This window comes from Podarcis liolepis (assembly GCF_965112155.1).
Source record: "Podarcis liolepis genome assembly, chromosome: 17".
NCBI lineage: Eukaryota > Metazoa > Chordata > Lepidosauria > Squamata > Lacertidae > Podarcis > Podarcis liolepis.
The window spans coordinates 6,609,204-6,634,005 of record NC_139571.1 but is presented as its reverse complement, the minus strand read 5'-3'; the positions used below and the strand labels follow the sequence as shown (position 1 = coordinate 6,634,005).

Sequence of the window (24,802 nt, the reverse complement as noted above, 5' to 3'; positions counted from 1 at the left end):
TACAACTTCTAATTTCTTTGGGAAAAGTTGGATTAAGTTTGAATGATATCCTTCCAGCATAGATTTGTGCCGTCTTTTATAAGAATTTTTTCCCTGTAAGATATACTTAATTCCCTCCTCTGTGACATATTGTATAAAAACGAAACAATCTTGTATCGAAACAAAATTACACATACACTTGCTTTGCTTCAGTGTACAATGCAAGTTGTGCAAAGTGCTCTCACTCCACTGGGCCAAGGAAATAATCTCTTAGTTTATGAAAGGCTTGTCGGCCCTCAACCACTCTTGAAGGGATAGTATCTCCATTTGTGCCATAGATTTTAAACATAATACCTGTCAAAATATTCAAGATTAGATAAATGGACCTTGTTACAACAATGTTGATGAAGGGCTTATTTACACCTTTGGTGCTAACTAGTGTATAAATCCAATATGCACCAGAAGAGAGTGAGAAGGCTACATAGTGATGTCCCAAAAGGAAAAACAGGTAAGATTTAATGGTGGACCATCCATAAGCTTATGTGAGACAAGATGGAATAGGGCTACCATTGGCTTCCGATTAAAATATTAAGATCTGCCATTTCCCAGAGAAACGGTTGCTACCGTTGCTAAGCAGTAGGCCTTCTTGCCTCATAGATCACTTTCTGTTTGCTTCCTCCATGGCTGCCATGCTCATCTGCTTTATTTTGGTATTGAATTTAAGTGAATTCAAGCACAGGGCCTTTTGGACTTAATCCTCCTATGTTTAAATATGCCTGACTGCTCTAGGTGTATCCCAGCCAAGACTCGCTGTCATTCACTGAAATACCTTGTTTTTCCCTTGTCCATGAGGAACTAACAAGATGGTTACTATATTTTAGTCCTTTCAGCATCTGCAAAGTTAGGGGACATCCTGCATTTCTAAGATGCTAAAACAGAAGCATCGAAAGTTCTCAAGTAGCGTTGTGCCCATATGACTTCCAATAAAGGAGATCTGATTGGGTCTTCTGACTTGTTACTTAAAAGCAGCTTAGGGAGGTGGAAAGGGTGGACTCTAAACATTATTAAAAGCAGCAATATTTGGAGGATTCTTATGGACAAACTGCTTTGATCAAAATCCAGTTCCGCTTCACCCAAGCTACTTCTAAGAATGAAGAAGTCCTGTGGAACCACTCACAAATCTTTAATAAAAATTATTAAAAATACAAACAAGCAAACAATTTGTGTTTGATTTGCAGCTTTTTAAATAAAAAATGCATCTGATCTCTTCAATCTCTTGCTTCTTATGTGATTCTGCTCTTGGCAAGTAACTTATCTCAGCCTTTTAGTATGATACGGCCAGGCAGACAGGTTTGGCAGGACGTTTTTCTCTCTCCAGGCATCATATATCACGAAAAGAGAGATGTCATAATGAGATAGGAGGGCATTGAAAGACACTTTTCTTTGGAGTACATCATCATCAGTGTTGTCATCATTTTATTTGTATGCCGCCTTTCCACAGTTAAAACAATGTTCAAGGTGGCTTACAATATGAAAAGATACATGATTACAATAGTGAAGTAGTTATTAAAAAAAACACATTAAAAACTACACAATGTGATAAGAATGTTAAGGTCTTAGATATATATTAAATGTTCATAAATGTACCAACCAAGCATGTACATAGATCAGCACAGGAAGACCGACCTGAAACCATTTTTGATTCCCAAACTGACCAAATGTTTCCTCTGCAAGGAGGGAGGGGGTCAGGGAGCCTTCCCATTGTCTCAGGAATTGAGTATTCAGCATTTTAATGGGTGACAGCCTATCAGATAACCTGGCAGATGGGAAAAACAACATTCACATTTCTGTTTTAGACCACCTTTTCTGTGATGTAGGTATGTGGGGGGTGGTCTTGAGCTACACCCCTCCTGTGATGTATGTATGATGTTTCTGGGGGTGGTCTTGGGCTCCAGGGCTGGGAATTTAAAATGTCTATATAAGGGCAGGCACACCTTTGCTCTGGGTTCCTCCTCCTTTCCTGCCTGTGAGGGGAGCATCCTGTTGCAACAGATCAATAAAGATCAGGCTTACTAGCTGCTTTGCTTCTCAATATTCTCTGGTTGGCTTCTGTTATTTTCTCCTACCAATAGGGAACCTACGTAAGGACTCTATATGGGCTCTTGGATACCCCATAAGGGAAAAAGGGCAGATTTTGTTTACAACAATAATCACATTAAAACTACAGTACTAATGCTTCTGCAGATTCTCCCCAAGGCCAGATAAGCCACCAGGCGACATTCCATCAACTGAGCAAGTTGATTTGTTGACATTATTTATCTTGCATTTGGTAATTCGAAACGCTTCTCAGCCAACACTTTCTAGCCTCCGCCCACAAATGTTTCCACCCGGAATACGCAAGGGAGACTCCCTTTGAAAGGGGCGGAGGAAGAATAAGACAACGCCGCTTTCCAGGAGTGGGGGAGATCCCCGCGCAACCAGCGAGGCTCCCCTTCCCCTCCGTTTCCACGGAAACAGCCGCCGCCCTCTGACCCCGGCGGTCACGTGGCGCCTGTCATGGCGGCCTCCTGGGCCGCGAAGGGCGGCGCTGGCGTCTCCCGGTGCCCGGGGCGCCGTCGGGTCCTGGCGGCGGCGGCCGGCCGGCTCCTGCCCCGGGGCTTCCGCACTGCAGGTGGGCGAGGAGAGAGCGGGGCTCCTTTCTCCCTAGGGGGTCAGGGAAAGACTACCGGGCTGGGGGGAGGCTGGTTGCTCTTTCTTCCCTCCCCTCCCCCTTCCCTGTAAACTGCCGTGAGTCCCTGTCAGGTGTGTCAATAAATGTGCAACAACAAAAACAGCAGCACAACTTGGTCACGAAGCGAGAGGCGCCTCGGGATTCATCGGCGGTGTTTTTGTTCCAGCAGGATCCCTCTCCCCCTGTTGTGTAACCAACACTTCAGATTGTTCTTCGTCAGAAGTTCGATTTGGCGACCCAAACAAACTTGCTCCGAATTGGAGGAATTCAGAGGAGGATCACTGCCTCCCTTCCCCCAACCTGGTGACCTCCAGAAGTTTGGGGGCTCTGGCCCATGCTTTAGTGTTACGCATGACGTGCCTTGTTGCTTTAAGCTATATAATAATAATATTTTTTTATTTATACTCGCCCTCCCTGGCCAGGGCTGGGCTCAGGGCGGCTAACACCAACATATGTACCCTGCCTTGAGATTGAATAGTAAAAGGCAAGGCTCTAAATGCATATAAATAAATAAAATGCTGTGTGTTTTTCCCCTCAGTGACTGTTCAAGCAGAAGATGAGAACTCTGCCGCAGAAGTGTGAGTACCACAAAATGTAGCCGGGTTTAATTTTGGGGAGTGGGTTGAGTTAAACTAATCTTGGATCTTCTTTGGGCGGTTGATATATTTTGTGCTTTTGATAGCATCATCTCAATGAGAATTCGTGGTTTGAAATATTGCTTGTTAATTGTAAGTAGCGTACATAGTTAGGCTAGGTGGTTGCAAGAGTCCTAGCAGCCTAATTTCTGCAGTGGTGTGTCCAGGTGGCAGCTTCACAAATACCTGTGTGTGTTAACCAGAAATACAGGAAGCAAAACACACTAGGTACAATCGTTTGCTTAGTTAACCGTGCAACTCTTACTGGGGTGGTGGCTCATTCTATGCTGGTCTTGCAGTTACCACTTGTTACTTGTATCATGCATTGGCAGGACCATGTAGGGGGGGCTGCTTTAAGTGCAACTGGACTGCATACCAGATGTACATCTGTCTCCCTTCACAGCTGCTATGTTGATACACACCAGTGCTAAACTTTGAACACTTAAAACTCAATTGGCTAGAGGAGCTTTTTGCTCCATTGAGTCTTCAGCACTTCCTGTTTGTTTCTTTTTAACATTACTGGGGGCTGGCTTACCAATTCTGCCTACCTGCTGCATCCCACACCCCCTTTGCCAACCTCCTTCTGCACTTTGCCCAACCCTGCCCCCATCCACCCCCTCAAAGTCCCCAGTCGCCATGCTCCCCATATTGTTTTTTCTCCTTCGCCCACTGCTGCTGCTGCTGGTGGTGAAGAGGGGAATGAAGAGGAGAAAGTCATTGTCCCACCACCACTGACAGAATGCAGGCTTCCTTCTACTGGCAATGTATCACAGCAGCAGGGGAAGAACAAAAGGGAGAAAGACTTTCCCCTCCTATTTCTGCCAGCTGTGGGGCCACCCACTCCTTCCTCCAGCCTACTCAGGGCCTAGGCTTTCCTTGCCCTATTGGGCATGCACGCACCCTTGTATTTTTATTTTTATTTTATTTATACCCCACCCATCTGGCTGGGTTGCCCCAACCACTCTGGGCAGCTTCCAACACACATCATCATCATCAAACATTAGCAACAATCAGATCCTATATAAAAAGTCACAATAACAATGTCAGCATGACAACAGATGAGTGCAAATATAGTATAGAGGGATGAAAATATTTGGAATTCCAAACCTAAGTCAGCTGTTATATGTTGCTTGGTAATCTGTGCCTTTATGCAGAAACACAGGAGACTTTCAACCATGCTTGTAGCTTTTCAGCACCTGACAATTATGGGAGGGTCATTGATTGAAGATGTGCCTATGCTTTTTATCCTGCCTCAGAGTGAATGTGGTGTTTATAGACCGGTCTGGGCAAAGGATCCCAGTGCAAGGCAGAATTGGGGATGATGTGCTGCGCTTGGCTCAGAAACATGGCATTGAGCTAGAAGGTAGGTCTTAAGTGCCCTGCTCTATCCGGCTACGTAGCAGTCCAGTCTAACATCCTCTTTCCAATAGTGGCTAACCAGATGCCATTGGGGAGTCCAAATATAGCCTCTCCTGCATGCTTTGTAATCTGATATGTACTGTCTCTGCACATGGAGGTAGTATTTAGCCATTTTGGCTAATGGTATGCACAATCATGTGCAAGTATGCTTTTTTGGTAGTGCCCCAGCACTGTAAAATCCCTTCCTATTGACTTGCAACTCATCCCATCTGTTTAGGCAAGTTCAATTGAGATTGCAAATAACTTGGGTGTTACAGAGCAGCTTCTTAATTATTCTGTGTGCTTGCCAATGTGGCTATTGTATAATGACTTGCTCCTGTCTGTTGCTTTATGAGGGCATAGCTCTAAAAATACTTAGCCAATGTTACTTGTTTCACTTTGTGTGGCAATGGGTGCTTTTTCAAGTAACCTGGTCACAGTATCAAGTTCTAGCATTATAATGGAAGGAGTAAAACTCAACCCTTCCTCCAGACTGTTCATCAATGTATAAATATTACACTCTCCCTCCCCCCTATCTCTCCCCTTGTTGTATGGGGGAGGAGACGAAGTCCCAACAGCTCTGGTATTTCCTCATATCAAAGGTGCCACAACTCCTTGATCATTTTGGTTGCCCTTTTCTAGTTTTATGATTTATGACACACTTTTTGAGAGGCCAGGTGATTGCAATAGAGCACAGCCTGCAGAGTGCCTTCTCTTGACTTGGCAGCAAAATCTCTCTCATTGTCTTTGCCTCTTATCTGCACAGGTGCCTGTGAAGCTTCCTTAGCTTGTTCCACTTGTCATGTCTATGTGAGCCATGATGTTGTAGACAAGCTCCCCCAGCCTGATGAACGGTAAGGACCACCTTACGACCATAGAGTTGTAGAGTTGGAAGAGACCCTGAGGGTCATCTAGTCCAACCTCCTGCAATGCAGGAATCTTTTGCCCAATGTGGAGCTCAAACCCATGACCTCGAGATTAAGAGCCCCATGCGTTACCAACTGAGCTGTCCCTTGACACTCTCCTTGTAGCAGAAATGGCCTTTCTTAGCTCCCTGCTGATGGCATTCGACAACTTCCTCAGCATGGCTGGTAGGGCCCTGCTGTCCAAGCCTGAAGAAACTGGCAGGTTTCTGGTGCAAAAAAAAAAAAGAGGAGGCAGTGCCCCAGAGACAGAGAGAGACCTCTAGTGGGGTAGGAGAGCTGAACGTAATGCCAAAAATTTTCACATTGGGCAAACAATGCACCCCTTGGGTTTCAGATAGTACCTGGATAGAAGAGTCTAAAAAGCCTGGGACACACATTTTCATGGCCCTCTAGTGACTATGGTGGCTCATTTACAAGAAGTAATGAAAGGAAGACCTTTCATTGCCTACAGACAGCCACCCAATCTTAAACAACTCCTCACCCACAATAATACAGCAAGCAGACTTAACATGGACACTGGTACCAGAGCCTGCAATAAACCCAGATGCCAACTTTGCACATACACCCGGACAACACCATTACTGGCCCCAACATCAAACACACCATCTCAGGACTATTTAATTGCTCATCTTCTAACATTGTGTATGCCATCAAATGTCAACAGTGCCCTTCAGCGCTCTATATTGGACAAACAGGCCAAACCCTACGCCAAAGAATAAATGGACATAAATCTGGTATCAGGAATCACAAGACAGAGAAACCAGTAGGAGAACACTTCAGTCTCCCAGGACATTCTATACAAAATCTCAAAGTAGCTGTCTTATTACAAAAGAATTTCAGAAATAGACTGGAAAGAGAAGTTGCTGAATTGCAACTTATTACCAAACTTAAATCCATGGAGAGACTTGGTCTGAATAGAGACATTGGATTCTTATCTCATTATACATAATATAGCTATTTTTAGCCATCTCATCCCTTGCTTTTTCCTGTAAGACCAATTGCACTCGTTAACAGTCGTTAACAGGTTTACCACACCTATCAGCCAATCACCCATTCCCACCACCCTTCTGAGTAATACCCCCCACCCTCTCACTATATATAAGGATCTGGGGACTTCTGTTTTAGTGTATCTGAAGAAGTGTGCATGCACATGAAAGCTCATACCAATAACAAACTTAGCTGGTCTCTAAGGCGCTACTCTAAGGTGCTAAGGGCGCCTTGTGGGTTAAACCACAGAGCCTAGGACTTGCCGATCAGAAGGTCGGCGGTTCGAATCCCTGCGACGGGGTGAGCTCCCGTTGCTCAGTCCCTGTTCCTGCCAACCTAGCAGTTCGAAAGCACGTCAAAGTGCAAGTAGATAAATAGGTATTGCTCCAGTGGGAAGGTAAACGGCGTTTCTGTGCGCTGCTCTGGTTCGCCAGAAGCGGCTTAGTCATGCTGCCCACATGACCCGGAAGCTGTACGCCGGCTCCCTCGGCCAATAAAGCGAGATGAGCGCCGCAACCCCAGAGTCGGTCACGACTGGACCTAATGGTCAGGGGTCCCTTTACTTTACTTTTTAAGGTGCTACTGGAAGGAATTTTTTAATTTTGTTTCGACTATGGCAGGCCAACCCGGCTACCTACCTACAACAAGAAGTAATGTAGTTAGTGTTACCTCTGGAAGTGTATACTTGATTCTGACCAAACTAAGCCCCCTAGAGCACAATATATACATCAGGATGTATATTGATCAGAAGGGGAGAATGGGGATCGTTTCTTCTGGCATGTTGCACTGACGTGAACGTTCACCATAGTGCAGTGTTGAATTTCATCTGGTGACTTGATTCTTGATGTTTGTTTAAAATGTGTTCAGATGAGCTATAATGTGGACTTGCTTGGTATTTTAGCACTGGTCATACCAACTCGTCTTCATCTTCTTATCCACCTTGGGGGTTATGGGCTGGAAGTCACTCTTCTTGTCTTCTCGTAGGGAGGAAGATATGTTAGACATGGCACCACTGCTTCAGGAGAACTCTCGCCTTGGCTGCCAGATTATCCTCGACAAAGAATTGGAAGGAGCAGAGTTCACCCTCCCCAAGATCACGAGGAACTTTTATGTGGACGGCCATGTCCCCAAACCCCACTGAGTGCCATGGAGCCAAAGGCTGGACCAATCTCCAAAGTGAGCCTAATCTCTTAAGCAACCACCAGAGAGCAAGACAGCGATGCGGTCAAAGCACGCATGATGCTTTAAAAAATAAAATTGTGTTCTATGAACAAAAGACTGATGCAAAGAAAAGAAATGTGTCTCTTCCAGAGAGCATTCTGAGTAAGGCCAAAGCTTTCTGCCTCTCTGAGCCTCCCTTAAGCTATTGCTTAACTGCATTCATGGCTTGAGAAGGATGTTGGGAGATGTACCTCGCCCAGCCTAGAAACACTTTCCCAAGTCCTGTGGGAAATGTTTCAAGGGGAGAAGAGGCTCCTGCACATTAGCACCACTATTTTAAGGTGGGCACAGCAAGTACTGGCTTCATGGAAGGAAAGCGAGGGATGAGGGGAGTGGGTTACCCTCCACAAACACTTTGGTTGTGTTCTTTCTCTCTGTTTCTGTGTTTTCTCTTGCTGCACAAGCAAGTGCATTAATTTTCATCGGGGACTTTTTGTCTCTCACCTGCGATTTGACTGCTGAGAAGATCGGTCGACAACATCATTCATAGCACCAAATAAGCTGAGAGGAGGAAGGCACTCGCCCCACACCTTCTCTGGTTTTTATCAGTAAAAAAAAATAAAAGCAGCCTCTTACTGTTGTTCTTGCATTTGTGTACAAATTGCAGTGGGACATTCAGTTTACATAATACTTTTATTATATACAGTTGTGTTTGATTGGAATACCATACAGGCAAGAACAATCCATCTACTCTTCAATAATATCTTCACATTAAAATTCATCGAAATAACCCCTCCCTCTTCTATTCTGACTTAAGCCTAATGGCTAGGTATCCCAATGCTTTCAAAAATGTACAAGTTTGCATATTGGCAAGTCGTTTGGGGAGGAAGGAAAATAATTCCATTATAGTGCAAGTGGTGATATACCATCGGAAACAGTTCCTTCTATATTCTTAACCTGACTGAAGTTGATAATACCATTAGTAGTGGACACTGAATGGGAAAGGAGACAGCATTAAAGGTATGCTGAGCTTAAGCTACTGTTGAAATGAGAAGATCAAATCCAGAGATGAACATCTGTACATGAGTGGTGGATTTCACTCAAAATGTTTTCTGCGGTGCACTTATTTAAAAGTGCAGTTTATATAAAATTATTGCTACTGTCAGATAAAAAGGGCTCCAGTCCTGTGCACACTTACTTGGGAGTAAGCCAAACTGAACAGAGTGGGACATACAGCCGAGTTAAGCAGTGCAGCCCTCTTGGCTAGGGTCAATAGTTTTAAAAACTTGCTGCACCGTTCAGACACCATTTGTTGCCTTCCTGGTACTTCCTGAAGCTGGCTATTTCATCCTATTGCATAGCAATCCTGATTGCAAATATGTCTTTAAACTTTTGACAAAACTAGAAACTGACATGGGGAAAGAGCTTTGCTATGATGTGTTTATGAGGAGGGTTCTGCTCATTTCTAATGAAAGCATTTCTCCATCCATTCACCTGTTCCCAGGCTTGCAGTGCAGAGGACCTGTGGTTCTCCAGATGTTGGGACTCCCAACTCTCAGGCATTATGGGAGTTGCAGTCCATCAGCAAGATCTGAAGGGCTACAGGTTTCACCTCCTCCCCAATGTATGGATTTTCATAATTCAAGCCCAAGCATTATTTAACTCTGGAGACATGAATACAGAGCATGGCTCTTTTGGGGTTCATTCATCCTTACAGCAGGAGCTGCAACGAGGCTGCTAGGAGCACAGTGCAAATGGGGCATTTGCCCATAATGGGGCAGCTTGCCATCAAACCTGACAAGCAGAGGGCTCAGCTAATACAATACAGACGAAACATAAGAAGACTAATTGCTTGACACAAGCTTAGAGCACCAGAACTGGTTTTTACTGGTTGGTACTGTTATGTAGTGTAGTTTCACCCTGGGCCAACAGGGGGATACTGTATATAGTTTTCACTCAGGTCTGTAGATAGTTTTCACTCAGGTCCGCGTCAGTTATTTTAGGCGGGAACTCTGGGCTGTTGTGGTTACAATGTTGACAGCCGGCTGCCTATAAATACAGGCCGGCTGAGCTGTTCGCAGTTAGTTCTATTCCAGCTTACCATAATAAAGAGCTACTTGAAGAAATCGCTGTGCCGGCTGCTATGTCAACCCACGACTTAACACTGGCGACGAGGATGGGATACATGGACATCAGAGCACAGCCAGATGCGGCCAGCCTCTGAACTAAGCTGAATCACTGAGCTGAATCACAGAGCGAAATCACTGAGCGAAATCACTGGGCAGAACCAATTCAGAGCTGACTGTTCTGGCTAGAGCACTGTGTTCCATCCATCGCCCTTCACGCCGGCATCGGAATCATGGCTTCACTTGTGCCTCTACCGCCGTTTGCGCCAGCCTCTGAATCATGGGACTCCTACCTCGCTCGGTTCGACTGCTACCTCCAAGCCAACGAGCTGACAGCAGTATCAAAGGATCGGAAGCGGGGCCTATTCCTCAGCCTCTGTGGGCCTGAGGTGTTTGAGACGGCCCGAGCGTTGGTTGCGCCTGAAGCAGTCCAGGCAACACCATGGGACACGATCCAAGAGAAGCTCCGCAACCACTACGCACCAAAGCCGTCCAAGATTGCTGCCCGCCATGCGTTCTACCACCGGAACCAGGCAGAGGGGGAGTCAATCAACAACTACACCACCGCCCTGCGACAGGCTGCAATGCACTGTGAGTTCCGAGACTTAGACGATGCCCTGATGGATCGAATCGTCTGCGGGGTCCGGGACATCCATCTGCAACGGCGCCTCCTAGCCAAGCCAGACCTCACGCTACAGAAAGCCATTGAGGAGGCTGTGGCCTCAGAAGCTGCTGAACGCTCCGCCCAGGAGATCCGCAAGTCCAGCAGCCCGCGTCTTGCTAGGGAGCCAGTTCCGGTGCATCATGAAGAGGCCAGCAGTGAGGAGGCATCCTCCAGTGAAGACGATGACGTGCACCAGACAAAGCGGGAGCGCAGGAAGTTCCAACAGAAGTCCAAGGGCCAACCGGAATGTGCTGGCTGCGGAGGCAACCATTCCCGTGCCAAGTGTCGATTCAGAGACGCCATCTGTAGGAAGTGTTCCAGAAGGGGCCACATCGCTAAGGTGTGCCGATCGGCTCCGTCTGACACCCCCCCTTCATCGACTCGCAAGTCCAAGTCTTCACTCCAGTCTGCCAAGGAAAGTTGTTTCGCTCTCACCAACTGCCGCTGCCCGTCTGGAACCACGATTGGCCAAACCGACTCGCCTACGCGACGCAAGCTGAACGTCACGGTGCTCATTGAAGGAGCTCCATGTGACATGGAGATCGACACCGGGTCTGCCCTGTCCATCGTGTCATGGAGCACCATCAAAAGACTGGTACCCAGAGTGTCCAAAAGGCAACTCGACTCTCACCGCGTACACCTGAGAGACTACCAGGGAAACGACATTCCCGTGGTAGGCGTTGGCCGGTTCCGGATCGCCTTCAAGGATTTTTCGGGCCTGCTCCGGTTGGTGGTGGTCGAAGGTCAGCGGCCAAGCCTCCTAGGGCTAGACTGGTTTGATGCCCTCGGCCTGGAAGTCACCGGCATCAACTGCATCTCTAACGCAGAGACTGAGGGTCTGGTCAAAGACTTTGCCGAGGTTTTTGACGGCACCTTGGGCCAATATACAGGTATGCCCATCTCCTTTAGCCTTGATCCACAAGTCGCCCCCATCAAGCTAAAGCCACGCCGGGTTCCCTTTGCTCTCAAGGCTAAGGTGGACGAACAACTGGACAAACTGATCGCCCAAGGAGTTTTGGAGCCGGTTGACCACGCAAAGTGGGAAACCCCCATCGTCACGCCTGTCAAGCCAGATGGGTCGGTGAGAATCTGCGCTGACTACAAGTGCACGATCAACAAGGCACTTCAGCAGCACGCTTATCCGGTTCCTGTTGTCCAACACCTGCTGCATTCCCTGGGTGAGGGTAAGGTCTTCGCTAAGCTGGACCTTGCCCAAGCCTATCAACAACTGCCAGTCGATGATGCCACTGCTGAAGCCCAGACGATCGTCACCCACCGGGGGGCATTCCGTTGCCGCCGGTTGCAGTTCGGGGTGAGTGTGCTGGTCCCGGGGGTAAGGTACCTTGGGTGTAGCAGAGTCCACACGAAGAGGGGCAAGGTCCGAGGCAGAGAGCCGGGCGAGGAACAGGAACGCTGGAACAGGAGGCTGTGCAGGGAACAGGAACACCGGATGGTCGGGAACAGGAGGCCGAGCAGGGAACAGGAGTACCGGATAGTCAGGAACAGGAAGCCGAGCAGGGAACAGGAGTACCGGATAGTCAGGAACAGGAGGCCGAGCAGGGATCAGGAACACAGGAAGGTCCGAAGCCAACAACGACGTTGCTCCCGCAACCTGGGGCCGGGATGAGTGGGCTTTTATCCTCTTCTAAGGTCAGGGGCGGTCCCGACCCCCAGGAGCCCCGCCTACTCTGGCCTTAAGGCGAGCACTCCTCCTGGGGGCAACTAGTTCCCTTCGCCTCTCTGCCCTAAGCCTCTGCAGATCAGGAGAGGCCGAAGGGTTACTGGGCCCTGGAGGAGGCTCACCTGTGGCCATTGAGTCATCAGGCCCCTCTGGGGCCAGGAGGACTTCACCTGGGCCCAGCTCCTGCTGCACTGCCACAGGTGCAGGCTCTTCAGCCTCTAGGCCTTGCCCCAGTTCAGCCGGCCCTGGAGGCGGGGACTCCTGTGCAGGCTGGGATTCCTCTGTTTCATCCTCCAAATCGGAATCCCAGGCCATCACACCATCCCCCCTCCCAGGCCCCCCCCTCAACCGAGGGTCCGGACCCGGCTTGCCGGGGTACGTCGCATGGAACTCTCGGAGGCAGGCAGGTGCGTGGACGTTGGCTGCTGGTTCCCAGGAACGGTCCTCTGGTCCGTACCCCTTCCAGTCAATGAGATACTGTAGCTTTCCCCTGCGGTATCGGGAGTCCAGGATGCGTTCCACCTCATACTCAGGCTCTCCCCGAACCAACACTGGCTGCGGTTGGGGACGGTTCGGGTGGAACTCGTCGGGTGGGGCCACAGGACTCAAAAGGGACCTGTGGAAGACCGGGTGAACCTTCAGGGTTGCGGGTAACCGGAGACGGAATGCCACAGGAGAGACTTGGTCCACGATAGGGAACGGGCCGGTGAAGCGGGCGTCCAACTTCCGCGAAGGTCGAGAGGGGTGGAGATGGCGAGTGGAGAGCCAAACCAGGTCACCGATGCGAAGTTCCGGCCCCACCTGGCGGTGGCGGTCGGCCTGGGCTTTGTACGCTTCCTTGGCCTGGTGCAGTTGCTCCACCAAAAGCTGTTGCTGGGACTGGAGCTCCTGAAGCCACTCCGTCACTGCCGGGACCGCGGATGCCGGCAGCACCTCTGGAAACAGCCGTGGATGATAACCATAGCTGGCCTGGAACGGGGTCTGCTGGGTGGACGCATTCACCGCGTTGTTATAGGCAAACTCCGCCAATGCCAGGTGGTCGACCCAGTCATCCTGCTGGTAGCTGCAGTAACACCGGAGGTACTGCTCTAGCACCGCGTTCGCCCGTTCCGTCTGGCCATCGGTCTGTGGGTGGTAGGCTGACGAGAGGCAGACCTCTGTCCCGAGGGTCTGGTGTAATGCTCGCCAGAACCGGGATGTGAACTGAACGCCCCGGTCGGACACCACGCGCTCAGGTAGTCCATGCAGGCGGAAGACATGCTGAAGGTACAGCTGCGCAGTTTCCTTGGCTGTGGGTACAGATGGACAGGGAGCGCAGTGTACCATCTTGGTGAAATGGTCGGAGAAAACCAGAAGGCAGGTACAGCCACGAGACGAGGGTAATTCCACTATAAAGTCCAACGAAACCGTGTGCCAAGGGCGCGGTGGAACTGGCAATGGCTGAAGTAGGCCGGGGGGTCGCCCGGTAGGACCCTTGGCGCGACGGCAGACATCACAACCAGCAACGTAGCGAGCCACGTCAGCCTTCAGGCGGGGCCACCAAAACTCCCGACTGACCAAATGGGTGGTCCGATACCGTCCAAAGTGCCCCGCTGCTGGGGCATCATGGGCCATCCGGAGAACCTCCAGCCGTAGTGGCCCTGGCGGGACGTACAGACGACCGTGGTGCAGCAGCAGGCCCTGATGCAGGACCAGCCCCGGATATTGTGGACTGGACCCTTCAGCCAGCTCCCGGAGACGATCCTGGGCCCAAGCGTCGACCCGCTGTTGTTCCCGCACCCGAACCTGCAGTGGCTGCGCCTCCTGGGTGGCCAGGAATGCAGCCGGAGGTAGAATCGTGGTGGGTTCTGCTTGCTGTACCGTGTCTGCGTTGTCTTCAGGTTTCCGGGACAGAGCATCCGCCTTCTGATTCTGAGAGCTAGGGATGTAGCGGATCCGAAACTGGAACCGGGAAAAGAACAACGCCCACCGGATCTGTCTTTGGTTCAGCTTGCGGGTGGTCTGGAGGTACTCCAGGTTCCGGTGGTCGGTTCTCACCTCCACCGGATGTCGTGCCCCCTCAAGATGGTGGCGCCAGACCTCAAAGGCTACCTTGATGGCCAGTAGTTCCCGCTCCCACACAGTATAGTTACGCTCCGCTGGGAGGAGCTGGCGGGAATAGAAGGCGCAGGGTAAAAGTGGCGCTTCCGGTCCGTGCTGCTGAGACAAGACGGCACCGAGAGCCGTACTGGAGGCGTCAGTCTCTACCACAAAGGGTCGAGAAGGATCCGGATGTTGCAAGATTGGCGCTCTCTGGAAACAGGCCTTCAACCCTTGAAACGCCTCCTCCGCCTCCTTGTCCCAGGAAAACGGCGTCTTGGGGCGCAGTAGTCGGGTCAACGGGGTGGTGCGGTGAGCATAGTCCGCAATGAAGGTTCGGTAATAGTTGGCGAACCCCAGGAAACGCTGTAGGTCCTTGCGGTTCCGAGGTGCCGCCCATTCTCGAACCGCTGCCACCTTCCCAGGATCCATCTGCACCCCACCTGGTGAGAGTCGGTGACCCAGGAAGTCCACTGACCGCTGATGAAACTCGCACTTGCTGAGCTTTGCATACAGACGATGCTCGCGCAAGCGCTGCAGCACGGTCCGGACATGGCCTTCGTGGCACGCCGGGTCACGGGAGTAAACCAGAATGTCATCCAAGTACACCACCACATACTTGTCTAGCAAGTCCTGGAACACGTGGTTGATGTACCGTTGGAACACAGCAGGCGCGTTGCACAAACCAAAGGGCATAACCAGGTATTCGAACTGTCCGTACCGGGTCCCAAATGCGGTCTTCCACTCATCCCCGGCACGGATCCGAATCAAATTGTAGGCACCCCGGAGGTCTAGCTTGGTGAACACCTGCGCCCCTTGCACCCGCTCCAGTAACTCCGAAATAAGGGGCAAAGGGTACCGGTCCGGGATGGTGATTTTGTTCAGGGCCCGGTAATCATGGCAAAGGCGGAGCTCCCCACATTTCTTTTTAACAAAGAGCACTGGCGCAGCAGTGGGCGAGGTAGAAGGCCTAATGAACCCACGCTCCAGGTTCTTGCGCAAGAAGTCCTGTAAAGCCTCGCGCTCTGGCTCGGTTAACGAGTATAAGCGACTCACCGGTAGAGGCGCTCCGGGCTGGAGGTCTATGCCACAGTCAAAGGACCGATGCGGCGGCAGCTGGTCTGCCCCCCGTTCCTCAAACACGTCGTGATAGTCCCGGTATTCAGCGGGGAGCGTTGCAGCAACCTCCTCAGTGGGCGCAGCTGCTAGCATCTCAGTCTCAGCCGGAGAACTGGGGTCTGGGAAGTGTACAGTCCGTTTGACCCAGTCAATCCGCACATTGTGAGCCTCCAGCCAGTCCATCCCAAGCACCAGGGGGAACCGGGGCATGGAGGCAATATCCAGAGTTCGCATCTCACGGTGCTGCTGGAGGCACAGGACCAGGGGCTGGGTCTCCTGAGTGACGGCACCCGAACGCAGGGGCCGTCCGTCGATTGCCTCCACCTGCACCGGTTCTGGCTTGTTCCGCAGTGGCACCCGATGCTGGGCAGCAAAAGCAGCGTCCATATAAGAGCGGGTTGCGCCCGAATCCACCAGCGCATGGGTAAGAATCCATGGCCCTCCTGGAGGGTATAGATGTACCGGAACCATAAGGTGTTGTAATTCAATTGGTGCGGCCCCATTCTGTGCTGTTTGGGACCCCCGGTAGCCAGGGCCATCAGCTACTGGGGTTTGGTGGTTTCCCTGCGGCTGGCGTTTCTCAGGACAGGACCTTGCATAGTGTCCGCTTCCGCCACAATAGAGACAAAGATTCCCCTCCCGACGCCGCGACTTCTCTGCGGGGGAGAGGCGTGGCCGCACTGCCCCAAGCTGCATAGGTTCCTCCAATGACTTAGCTGGACCCGTGGGGCTGCTGGTCGACACTGGGGCCAAGAACTGGAGGTGCCGGCGGTCCCGAGCCTGACGCCGGTCCTCTAGCCGATCGTCAATCTGTAGACTCCATTGGATAAGGGTGTCTAGCGTGGTGGGGCGTTCCATCGTGGCCAGCTGGTCCAGTATCTCATCTGAAAGCCCCTCGAGATACTGGTCCCGGAGAGCCGAGTCGTTCCAGGTCAAGTCCTGTGCCAGCAGCCGGAATTCTGTGGTGTATGCGGCCACCGTGGACTTGCCCTGTCTCAACCGCCGAATCGCCCGGTTGGCTTGACTCCCTTTCTGGGGGTTGCCGAACGCGGCCTCCAAACGATTGCAAAACCCCGTATAGTCTGCCAGCAAGGTGGAGTCTTGTCTGAGTAGCGGCAACGCCCACTTGGCCGCCTGGTCCTTTAACAAACTAATCAAAAAGTGCACCTTGGTGCGGTCGTCAGGAAAGTTCCGGGCTCGCCCCTGAATATATAGCTTGGCCTGGGCCAGGAACATAGGAAAGCTGGCCGGGGCTCCATCAAATTTCTCAGGCAAAGCCACTGGGTACTTGCCAGGAGTCGGGGCGTCGGCCCCAGGAGCCGGTAGGGCTTCTAAGCGTTGCTGGAGTGCCACGACCGCGTCACTGAGCTGCTGCACGGTGTGAGTTAAGGCCTGGTTCTCCTGGGCCAAAGTCACCAGTGCAGCCGCCTGGTCCTCCATGGCCTCTGGCTCTTCCCGAACGCACCCCTACGATGGGGGAGTGCGGGTGGGGCGGGAGCAAACTGTGCTGGTCCCGGGGGTAAGGTACCTTGGGTGTAGCAGAGTCCACACGAAGAGGGGCAAGGTCCGAGGCAGAGAGCCGGGCGAGGAACAGGAACGCTGGAACAGGAGGCTGTGCAGGGAACAGGAACACCGGATGGTCGGGAACAGGAGGCCGAGCAGGGAACAGGAGTACCGGATAGTCAGGAACAGGAAGCCGAGCAGGGAACAGGAGTACCGGATAGTCAGGAACAGGAGGCCGAGCAGGGATCAGGAACACAGGAAGGTCCGAAGCCAACAACGACGTTGCTCCCGCAACCTGGGGCCGGGATGAGTGGGCTTTTATCCTCTTCTAAGGTCAGGGGCGGTCCCGACCCCCAGGAGCCCCGCCTACTCTGGCCTTAAGGCGAGCACTCCTCCTGGGGGCAACTAGTTCCCTTCGCCTCTCTGCCCTAAGCCTCTGCAGATCAGGAGAGGCCGAAGGGTTACTGGGCCCTGGAGGAGGCTCACCTGTGGCCATTGAGTCATCAGGCCCCTCTGGGGCCAGGAGGACTTCACCTGGGCCCAGCTCCTGCTGCACTGCCACAGGTGCAGGCTCTTCAGCCTCTAGGCCTTGCCCCAGTTCAGCCGGCCCTGGAGGCGGGGACTCCTGTGCAGGCTGGGATTCCTCTGTTTCATCCTCCAAATCGGAATCCCAGGCCATCACAGTGAGTGTGGCTCCTGGCATCTTCCAAAGCCTTATGGAGCGTCTCCTGCAAGGGCTTCCGGGCGTGGTACCATATTTTGATGACGTCTTGGTGTCTGCAGACTCACACCAGCAGCTGTTCGAGCGCCTCCGTGCCGTGCTGACCAGGTTCCAGGAGGCCGGGCTCAAGGTAAAGAGGGACAAGTGCCAGATCGCCGTTCCACAGGTAGAGTTCCTGGGCTATCTTATCGATGCCTCCGGTCTTCATCCAACCACATCCAAGATCCGCGCTATCCAGCAGGCCCCCACCCCAAAGAACAAAACGGAGTTGCAGGCATTCCTGGGGCTGCTGAACTTTTATAACATGTTCCTGCCCCACAAAGCCACAGTGGCTGAGCCTCTTCACCGACTTCTTAGCACTAAGACGCCTTGGGCCTGGGGTCATCGGGAGACGGCGGCCTTCAACGCGGTCAAGGCTCTCCTTTCTTCAGACAGTGTGCTGGTACAGTACAGTGAATCCAGGCCGCTGGTCCTTGCCTGCGACGCCTCACCTTTTGGCATCGGTGCTGTCCTTAGTCACCGTTTTCCAGATGGAAGAGAAGCACCGCTCGCCTACTTTTCCAGGACACTATCTCCGACGGAACGGAATTACAGCCAGCTCGACAAGGAGGCATTGGCACTTGTGGCTGGAGTGAAGAGGTTCCATGAATACCTCTATGGCAGGACTTTTGACCTCATCACTGACCACAAGCCACTCCTGGGCCTCCTCGCCGGTGATCGTCCAACTCCACCAGTCCTCTCACCACGCATGCTGCGATGGACTGTTTTCCTGGCTGCCTACCACTACCGGCTCATCCATCGCCCGGGGAAATCGATGGGCCATGCCAACGCCCTCAGCCGTTGCCCTCTTCCAGCATTTGTGGAAGACCCGGCTCCAGCTTCATCGCTCCTTCTGATTGAGGATCTTCCGGCAGCGCCTGTATCGGCTGCCACTGTGGCCTCCGCATCTGCCCAGGATCGCACCATCAGCCGGGTGCTCAACTGGGTGTGGAGGGGGTGGCCACAAGGGCCTTTTGCATCGGAGTTCCAGCCCTTCGCAACCAGACAACATGAACTCTCAGCTCATCGCGGCTGCCTGCTGTGGGGAGACCGCGTCGTGATTCCCCAGGGACTCCGTCAGCGCGTCCTGGAGGCTCTGCACGTTGGCCACCCGGGAATTGTCAAAATGAAGGCATTGGCTCGGTGTTACGTCTGGTGGCCTAATATGGACGATGCCATCACTGCCTGGGTGTCCGCCTGTCAAGCGTGCCAGGAGTCAAGGCCTGCACCACCGGCAGCTAAGGGACACACCTGGGAGACACCAAAGACACCCTGGTCGAGGGTGCACATCGATCTGGCTGGCCCCTTTCACGGCCGGACCTTTATGGTAGTGGTGGACGCCTATTCCAAATGGCTGGAGGTCGCCCTGATGCCCTCCACCACTACCGAAGCTGTCATCCGGGTGCTGCGAGGCCTGTTTGCAACGCATGGGTGTCCTGATGTCCTTGTCTCTGACAACGGACCGCAGTTCACGTCAGGCACGTTTGAGCGGTATCTTGTGGGACTGGGCATCTGCCATGCCCTAACGGCACCCTTTCATCCATCCAGCAACGGGCAAGCGGAAAGAATGGTGCGCTCGACAAAAGAGGCACTGGCGCGCCTGGACCGGGGAGACTGGCATGAGCGGGTCGCCGAATACTTGTTCGTGCAACACATCACCCCTCATGCGGCCACAGGGAGGAGTCCTGCTGAACTGCTTATGGGCCGCCGCCTCAGGTCACCGCTCGACCGGCTACACCCAGACTTTGCCGTGGCTGAACCCCCAGGCTGTGCCAACGCACCACGGTCATTTGTCCCAGGAAACCAGGTCTTTGCCCGGAACTATGTGGGGGACATCCCTTGGGTGCCAGCCACAGTAGTGGGAGTCACTGGACCTCGCTCGTACCAGGTGGCACTCGAAGACGGACGCTTGTGGCGACGGCACATAGACCAGCTTAGGCGCAGGGTTGGGGACTTGGACACTACCGAGGTGCCCCCAACTGCGCTTGCGGCTCCAGAAGAGACACGTACAGATGGCGAGGCCCCACCTACACCTCCCTCGCAAACTGCCAGCGTGGAGCCGAACCAAGCCGTTTCAGAACAGACTCAGACCACTCCACTTGCGGAGGCTCCACCCACAGCAGCGGATCCAGGGGAGTTGGTTCCAACGCCACCTAGGGTCGCACCACAGCCTCAGCGAGAACTGTGTGGCCCTCCGGACTTGGCTACCAGTCCCCGGCGGTCTGGCAGAGTTTCCAAGCGCCCAACTTATTTAAAGGACTATGTTGTTGGACAGGTATCACTGTTGGTCTAAGTATGGGAAATGTAACCGATACGCTTTTGTGCTTAATTGAACCATTACGCGTAGTGCTGTATATAAGGAAACCATTACGATTGTAACTAACGCCTTATCTCGGTGGGGAGGGGTGTTATGTAGTGTAGTTTCACCCTGGGCCAACAGGGGGATACTGTATATAGTTTTCACTCAGGTCTGTAGATAGTTTTCACTCAGGTCCGCGTCAGTTATTTTAGGCGGGAACTCTGGGCTGTTGTGGTTACAATGTTGACAGCCGGCTGCCTATAAATACAGGCCGGCTGAGCTGTTCGCAGTTAGTTCTATTCCAGCTTACCATAATAAAGAGCTACTTGAAGAAATCGCTGTGCCGGCTGCTATGTCAACCCACGACTTAACAGGTACACTGGTAGATTGGAATGAAGGGTAGATTGCTGGGTGATTTGTAGCACAGCATTCAACTTTGAATATGGTATTTAACAACAACAGCAACAACAACAAAAATATTGCCCTAAGTTAGGCTGTTGGAATATTTGATCTGTAGTAATTCAGATGTAGATTTGTAACAGGGTGGTGTAGTGAAAACCTGCTCAGATCTCAGCCAGTAAATTCAACTGGGAAATCTTGGTGTAGCTGCTCTCTCTCATCCGAACCTAACCTTACAGGTATGTTGGTAGGATAAACTTGGGACCGTGGAACACATTGAGCTCCTTGGCAGGGAATGCATGTATGCATGAAATGAAATGAAACTTATACACGCAGGCAAGTCCTGTGTATGACTCATGTGAGGCAGGTAGATAATTGCCTCTTCCCTCAATCCAGCATTCATAGAAGCCAACTCCTAGGGGCTTTGCCCCGCCCCTGAAATATTTGAAGTTGAGGGGCATTGCCATTCAAATGGTGTGCATGCACGTACCATGTCATGTGATCGATTAAGTGGGGCAGGGTTCACCTGAGCGCCCCCCCCCCAGTATTTTATTCAAGTTGCCACCCCTGCCAGAATTTTGCATCTAGCTCTGGTTGGTGGACCTCAAGTTTGAAGAACATAGATCCCACTAGTCTAAGATCTACCCATGTCTGTAAACTAGACCACACCTACCAACCAGGAAGTTCCTACAACAGTTGGTCTGCAAGTACTTAGAAAAGGATGCTGTGATTACTAAGACCCAGCATAGGTTTCTCAAAAACAAGTCATGCCAGACAAGTCTCATTTCTTTTTTGACAATTACAAGCTTGGTGGATCAGAAGAATGCTTGGACATAGTGTATCTCGATTTCAGGTTTTGTCCTGGGCCCGCTGTTATTTAGAAATATGATAAACAACTTGCGTGAAGGAATTGAGAGGTTGTTCATTCAATTTGCAGATGACACCAAACAGGGATGGGTAGCTAATACCACTGAAGACAGAATCGGGATTCAAGAAGACCTTAACAGATTGGAGAACTAACAAAAAGAATTTCAGCTAGGACAACAAAAAGAATTTCAGCTAGGACAAACATTAGGTTTTTCATTTAGGCAGGAAAAAACAGCTGTACAGATATAAGGTGGGGGCACCTGAATCATAGAATCATAGAGTTGGAAGAGACCACAAGGGCCATCGAGTCCAACCCCCTGCCAAGCAGGAAACCTGGCTTGCTAATAGTACATGTGAAAAGGATCTGGGGGTCTTAGAAGACCACAAGATGAACGTCAACAGTGTGATGCAGAGGCAAAAAGAAGAGCAAGTGCTATTCTTGGCTGCATCAACAGACGTCTAGCATCCTGATCAAGGCAGGTAATAGCACTGCTCTGTTGTGCCTTGGCTGGACCCCACCTGGAATACTGTGTCCAGTTCTGGGCACCACAATTTAAGAAGGACATTGACAAGCTGGAACATTTGTAGAAGAGGGCAATCAAGATGATCAAGGGTCTGGAAACCAAGTCTTATGAAGAAAAGAGGAGACAGAGGAGATATGATAGATCTTTAGCTATTTGAAGAAGATAAAGCAAGCTTCTTTTATCTTGCTCTGGATCAACAGCTTCAAGTTACAAGAAGGGAGATTCCAACTAAACATATGGAAAAACTTTATGACAGTAAGAGCTGTTTGACAGTGGAACAGTCTCCCTCAGAGGCTTGTGGACCCTCCTTCCTGGGAGACTTTTAGGCAGAGGCTGGTTAGCCATCCATCACAGATGCTTTAGGTGAGATTCATACATTGCAGGAGGTTGGCCTAGATAATCCTTGGGGCTGTGCAGAGAAAGAAGGTTGCTGGCTAGAAAACAGAACCAGAAAGGCCTTGGTTCAATTTTCTAGCTTTTGAGAGAGTTTTGCTGAACCAGATCCAACATATGTTTCCAATACTGTCTCTGGAAAGCCATATGCAGGTGATGCCCCCAGTAGATACACTGCAGTTGAACATGGAGGCTCTGTTTAGGTATGGCTACTAATAGCCCTACCTAATGGATGGAGTCACCCTTCCACTACATTACCTCATTCTTCTAAAAGGATTTCTTGCTCAATCACAAACACTGAGGACCCTCAGTTAATGCCTCTGCTGCCTCAGTTTCCCTCTCTGTAAAAGAAGACATTAAGGTAATTTTAACCTTTGGGGTTTGCTATTCAGGTGCAATGTATGGAAGTGAGAGCTGGACCATAAAGAAGGCTGATCGCTGAAGAATTGATGCTTTTGAATTATGGTGCTGGAGGAGGCTCTTGAGAGTCCCATGGACTGCAAGAAGATCAAACCTCTCCATTCTGAAGTAAATCAGCCCTGAGTGCTCACTGGAAGGACAGATCCTGAAGCTGAGGCTCCAATACTTTGGCCACCTCATGAGAAAGACCCTGGAAAAGACCCTGGTGTTGGGAAAGATGAAGGGCACAAGGAGAAGGGGATGACAGAGGATGAGATGGTTGGACAGTGTTCTCGAAGCTGTGAACATGAGTTTGACCAAACTGCAGGAGGCAGTGGAAGACAGGAGTGCCTGGTGTGCTCTGGTCCAGGGGGTCACGAAGAGTCGGACACGACTAAATGACTGAACATCAACAACAATTCAGGTGCAATGTGCTTTACACCAAAATGTGGTAAGCTAGCCCTGTTTCATTGCTGGCGGACAGAGACCCTGCTGCTCTTTCTGCTAAGTGGGGCACTGAGCCAGTGTTTCCCAACCGGTGTTCTGCGGCACACTAGTGTGCCGCGAGACGTTGATTGGTGTGCCGTGGGAGGGAGGCGGGCGAGTCGGGCGGCGAGAGGCGGGGCGGCAGCGGCGAGCACACGTGGGGCGGCGAGCGAGCTCCCTCCCACATCCCATCGCCGCTCGCTTCGGCCGGCCTACTGGAGGAAGGCGCGAAAACCTCGCGCATGCGCAGGCCTTCCGCCTGCGACAGCCCAGTAGGCCGGCCGAAGCGAGCGGCGATGGGATGTGGGAGGGAGCTCGCTCGCCGCCCGACTCGCCCGCCTCCCTCCCACGGCACACCAGCCTACCTCCCTGCTTTTTCCAATTAAGGCAACCTCCACTCTCCTGCCCCTCCGCGTTTCTCACCCCAAAGCCTTGTGGGCAGCAGGAAGTGGGGCCGTCCTGCCTCTACCCCACGCCGGGTGGCTGCTGACACGTCCCTTGGGCAGGAGAGGCATTCGGCTGGATGAAGGCAGCGACGCCGGGGGAACGAAACAGCACGGCAGGTCTGAGCTGGCGCCTGGAAGGACACAGATTGCTTCATGTCGCTGCATTCCACAGCTCCGAGGCTGGCAGGTGAATGCATGCACTTCTCTCTCTCGTTTTATTTAATGTGCATTTTAGAAGCATGTGGAAATATCCTGCGTCATTAACCACTTTGGGGAAAGTGTGTGTGTGTGTGTTTGGGGCTAGATTTCATGCATGCCTTTTTTTTAAGTTCTCTTCCTGCTTCATCCACATTCACCCCCCAAAAGGCCATTTTCTGCGTGCTGAATAAATTCTGCAACTTACTATTTCATAATAAAGTAATTATAAAATACTTTCTTTGTGTTTATTTGATTCCTATTAAAGAGAGTTACTTTATATATAGTCAATATAGGCACAGAGTTAATTTTTTAAACATTTTCTAATGGTGGTGTGCCGCGAGATTTTTTTCATGAAACAAGTGTGCCTTTGCCCAAAAAAGGTTGGGAAACACTGCACTGAGCATCTCCTTGACGGCATCCCTCCTACCATGCCATGGGAGGGACACATCATTTGGCACTCTAAACGGGACTCCTTCTTTTTCAGGGATGCTAATCCTGCCTCCAACCTCTCTCCACACACCTTATCCCGCGACCCGGGCCCTTTTGTAGTCTTCCTAATGGTCCGCCCCCTTCCTCTTATGGCTGCCGGCGACCTGGGCTTTCAGCTGTATCCAATTAAACGCCCTCCCCGGCCCACTGCAAGCAATATCTGATGGGCTCGGGAGAGCTGCGCTTCCCCCGCTCCGTCTGGACCCGCTAAGTATGGAGGGCGAGCTTTTCGTGGAAGGGCAGCTCCCGGAATTCTCCGTCCTGCAGGATCTGCTCAGCCCGCCCTGGCTGGAATCCGAGGCAAGCAGCAGCCCCGGAGGGCCCAATCCGGCGGGCGCTGAGCCAGAAGCCGCCGCTCCCAGAGGATCCAGGTTAGCTCCTCTTGACACCTGCTCGTGAGAACGGGGCGAATCCAGATCAGTTGCCCCTAAAGGAGGGAGGATCCGAAGCGTTCCCTTCTTCTAGATCGGCTCCAGGGCACCGGTCCCTGACGGCAGGCAGGAGAATCCAATTTAACTTTAGGAGCCCATGGAGAACAAGCGAGGGCTGCAGC

At 51.7% G+C, this 24,802-nt stretch overlaps 2 protein-coding genes across 2 annotated transcripts in view; both read left to right on the top strand.

The window, feature by feature from the left end:
- The first annotated feature begins 2,503 nt into the window (after window positions 1–2,503).
- Window positions 2,504–8,457, top strand: FDX2 (ferredoxin 2). Its single transcript, XM_083483250.1, has 5 exons — window positions 2,504–2,650; window positions 3,249–3,288; window positions 4,602–4,708; window positions 5,510–5,597; window positions 7,641–8,457. The coding sequence occupies exons 1-5, from the start codon at window positions 2,536–2,538 to the stop codon at window positions 7,795–7,797; spliced, it is 507 nt and encodes a 168-aa protein (XP_083339376.1). The 5' UTR covers window positions 2,504–2,535; the 3' UTR covers window positions 7,798–8,457.
- A 2,509-nt stretch (window positions 8,458–10,966) lies between these two features.
- Window positions 10,967–24,802, top strand: part of LOC310696936 (uncharacterized protein) — a 37,232-nt gene continuing 23,396 nt past the window's right edge. Inside the window, exons 1-2 of the mRNA XM_083483135.1 lie at window positions 10,967–11,711; window positions 19,430–20,422. Of these exons, the coding sequence (XP_083339261.1) occupies window positions 11,143–11,711; window positions 19,430–20,042 (1,182 nt within the window). The 5' untranslated portion in view covers window positions 10,967–11,142 and the 3' untranslated portion in view covers window positions 20,043–20,422. The remainder of the gene's footprint in view (window positions 11,712–19,429; window positions 20,423–24,802) is intronic.

Bases quoted from the DNA above. Each gene is read 5' to 3' on its own strand.
- FDX2 (XM_083483250.1), top strand. From the start codon at position 2,536: ATGGCGGCCTCCTGGGCCGCGAAGGGCGGCGCTGGCGTCTCCCGGTGC. The intron at 2,651-3,248 runs GTGGGCGAGGAG...TTTTCCCCTCAG, and splicing joins CCGGGGCTTCCGCACTGCAG to TGACTGTTCAAGCAGAAGAT. The intron at 4,709-5,509 runs GTAGGTCTTAAG...TTATCTGCACAG, and splicing joins ACATGGCATTGAGCTAGAAG to GTGCCTGTGAAGCTTCCTTA.